The sequence below is a fragment of the Branchiostoma floridae genome, chromosome 19 (assembly GCF_000003815.2).
Source record: "Branchiostoma floridae strain S238N-H82 chromosome 19, Bfl_VNyyK, whole genome shotgun sequence".
In the NCBI taxonomy this organism is placed as follows: Eukaryota; Metazoa; Chordata; class Leptocardii; order Amphioxiformes; family Branchiostomatidae; genus Branchiostoma; species Branchiostoma floridae.
The window spans coordinates 6,293,946-6,297,146 of record NC_049997.1 but is presented as its reverse complement, the minus strand read 5'-3'; the positions used below and the strand labels follow the sequence as shown (position 1 = coordinate 6,297,146).

The 3,201-nt window shown below is 41.1% G+C and overlaps 1 protein-coding gene across 1 annotated transcript in view; it reads right to left on the bottom strand.

Moving 5' to 3' along the window:
• Positions 1-1,924: 1,924 nt before the first annotated feature.
• LOC118406345 overlaps positions 1,925-3,201 on the bottom strand; it is a 12,064-nt gene continuing 10,787 nt past the window's right edge. The window contains exon 7 of the mRNA XM_035806306.1: positions 1,925-2,203. Within this exon, the coding sequence (XP_035662199.1) occupies positions 2,127-2,203 (77 nt within the window). The 3' untranslated portion in view covers positions 1,925-2,126. The remainder of the gene's footprint in view (positions 2,204-3,201) is intronic.

The window sequence follows — 3,201 nt, the reverse complement described above, 5'->3', positions numbered from 1 at the left end:
CGGCACGGGAGATCAACTGGTTACTACATATCACGTGCGCGAACTGGTACTATAGTGCAGCTGGAACTACCATAGTTGATGTGTAACCTGGTACCTATATGGCGCCTTGATCGACCGTAAAACGTCGTGACTGGTACGATACAAACACTACATTGAAAGGACATTTTTTTGCAGCTGACATGGCAGAGGTGGCATAGAAAACAATGCTATTGTGAACGTATAAATCAACACCGTCTATGGTACGGAATACGTCAGCTATATGTTTTCAATTTGTCACAGTATTCTCTTTCTTGTGCAGAAAACATTTCCAAAGCACTAAGAAAAACACAATTGAATAATAGTTTCTCATTATAAACACTATCTACGCACAAGTTCACATACCTGTTGCTAAATGCTACAAAAACACGGGTAAAACACCAGTTCCTAAATTCTAGAAAAACAGTCATATTGGAGGTGAAGATATCCATAGGGTAGGTGCATATAACGTACCAGTTTGTAAATACTAGAAAAACAGTCATATTGAAGGTGAAGATACCCCTTGACATTACATAGTTCTTTTGTGGTCAATTCATAATAGAGACTTCATATTGGAGATATATAGGTTACTTGAGGACAGGTGAATCAAATGAAATATATCTCATGTCGAGACTCAGGTACATGCAATAAAGGGAATACGAGGGACCCAACCCTCCTTGTCTGAAACAAGTTCAACTATCTTATTGCCATGTACTTACGTTAATATTGATACTATGGATGGAGTTATGTATCAAATTCGTGTACTTATATCATTTTGAAACTGCATTGTGTGATTTATACCAATCAACTTCTAAAATATCATGTAAACCCGTTTTTTTGGGGGGGGGGGCGAAATCGCTAAAGGGGGGCGAGGTAGGGGGGCGAGATCACTAACCGGGGAGGGCGAGATCGCTAGTGATTTCGCCCCGGGGGGGCGAGATCGCTAGTGATTTCGCCCCCGGGGGGGGCGAGATCACGGGGGGGCGAGAACGCTGTCACACCTGTACAAAACAGGTTTTTCTTATTGGACCGGTCCAGAAAAAACGGACCTGAAAAGAATAGGTGGACCGGATGTTGGACCGGTTAGAAAATTAACAGACTTTTTATCAGGCATTCACACGTTCTGGCGCTTGCAGGTGGAAGATAATAACAAGAGTGAACTAGAGTACAGAGTTTATAGTCATTTCTACCAAGTTTTACTGTCAATCGTAAGGGTGCAGTTACGGTTGTATGATTCTAAAACGCCAGTGTGAGTCAAATAGTCCACCAAACAGATTTGTTTGTAGTGAAATGGACCATTGCTTTTAGTCATACTGAATCAGGTTCAGGTCCGAACCTGGACCTAATCCTCTGGACCTGAACCGGACCTGGACCTGAATTTTCTGTACCGGTGCCCACCCCTACTCCTGATGCCACCTGTAGATCTGCCTGGAGATTACTTGCATCCTACCACTCTGTAATAAGTGCAGGCAAACACCAAGACAAACGGAATAGAGTCTCCACAAACAGAAAAATTCTCCTTTTTTGAGATTATGACAAAAATTGACACCTACGGCAATGTGACAAGATCCCAATCCTTCAAACAAAGCAAAGTCTTACCCTAGTGCCAACTGCAGATAAACATGAGAGTAGCCTGATTAAATCTCGCTTATAGCAGCCCGCCCAACATCCGCCGGCCAATCCGCGGGGAGGGGCCAGTTACAGCCCTGGACAGCGGAGTTTGTGTTACACAGACTAAACATGAGAGATTCAAACAGTGTAAAAACAATATAACAAGTGTTTACTCTAGTCTAAAAGCTAACTCTTGATTCTGGGTTATTGGGTTTGACTTCTTTTTCGGAGACAGTGGCAGACGAAAGATCCCACCTTTTCTATTATGTGTGGGTTACTTTTGTGATGTTAAAAGGAAAATATTTTTCATGTTGTCAATGGATTTGAAGAAATTTGGGTGGAATTTGGTGGCTCTTTTCTTTCGTGACCGTAGAACGAATAGTTGTTTTTTTTTATATTATAAACACAACGGCTAAAGTACATGGGATGTTTTCACAGTTCAACTTTATACCGATGTTGCCATGCTTTTGAATGCCTTCAGCTGTCAACCTAGTCACAGGTTAATCCGTTGGGCAAGCCGGGCATACGCAGGTTGAAGTGGTAACGTTTGTGGTCGGCATCATCGGTGTGGTGTGTGCTGTGAAAGAAATAAGCTAGGCGTTAGAAATAAAGTCATCGGTATGCAGAATAAATAATCGACCCTTCACTGACAGTTTCAAGTGAAATACATCCTAATCTACTTTGTAACAAACACTGCCCGACCAGCGACACATTGATATGCAAATTCCACATTTTATTCCACTTTTCATTACTTGATCCCCTGCCTGAATGTGTTATTATTGTTATTATTACCATTATTGTATTAAGTTATCTTGAGTTATTTGTATTGTAAATAGTTGACACCTGAAGTTTAGTTATCTAAGTTTGACCTTTGATTTCAATTTTGATTCAGTTGTTGTGATTTTGTGTTATTTTATGTTGGGGTCTCCCGGCCCCCCAGGAGGTATTGAAAAACGCCAGTAGGCGATGTATTTTCCTGGATAAATAAATAAACTGAACTGAACTACTCAGAATTGAGTCGAGTAAGGAAACTAAACTCGGCACAAAAAGTTTGGAATATCAACTTTGACTGATCATATTTCCGCTGTTTTTGCATCAATTTTAATGTGTGATATATCAATAGAAAGCGTGTGTGATTTCCTTTCATATGGTATCAAACTCCTTATGATTATAATTTCATGAAACGAGCACCAGGGCTACTTACGTCAGTGGGTCACGAAAAAAAAGTGCCCAAATTTCAATTTTTGTGTTCAACACTGTATCATCCTGCTGGCATGGGTGTGGGTGTCAAGGATTCAATTTATCCTTTTTTTACGTAATCTTTGGTATACAGAACATCCAAGTTTGTCTTTAACATTTGGTAAGAGTATATGTGTCATTTTGACTGTTGGATGACCGAATCGAGGCGTGGATGCGGCAAGGAGAATGCCACGCCGACTGTCGCACGGATAGAGCGTAACAGCGCGTAGCGCTTGGTGTGGTGTATGTAAGGCTACCACAGGAAAAACAAGGTTTAGCATCTTCCCAGACAAGACAGTCTCAATGATTTGTAGATACAGGTACACCATTCTCCAT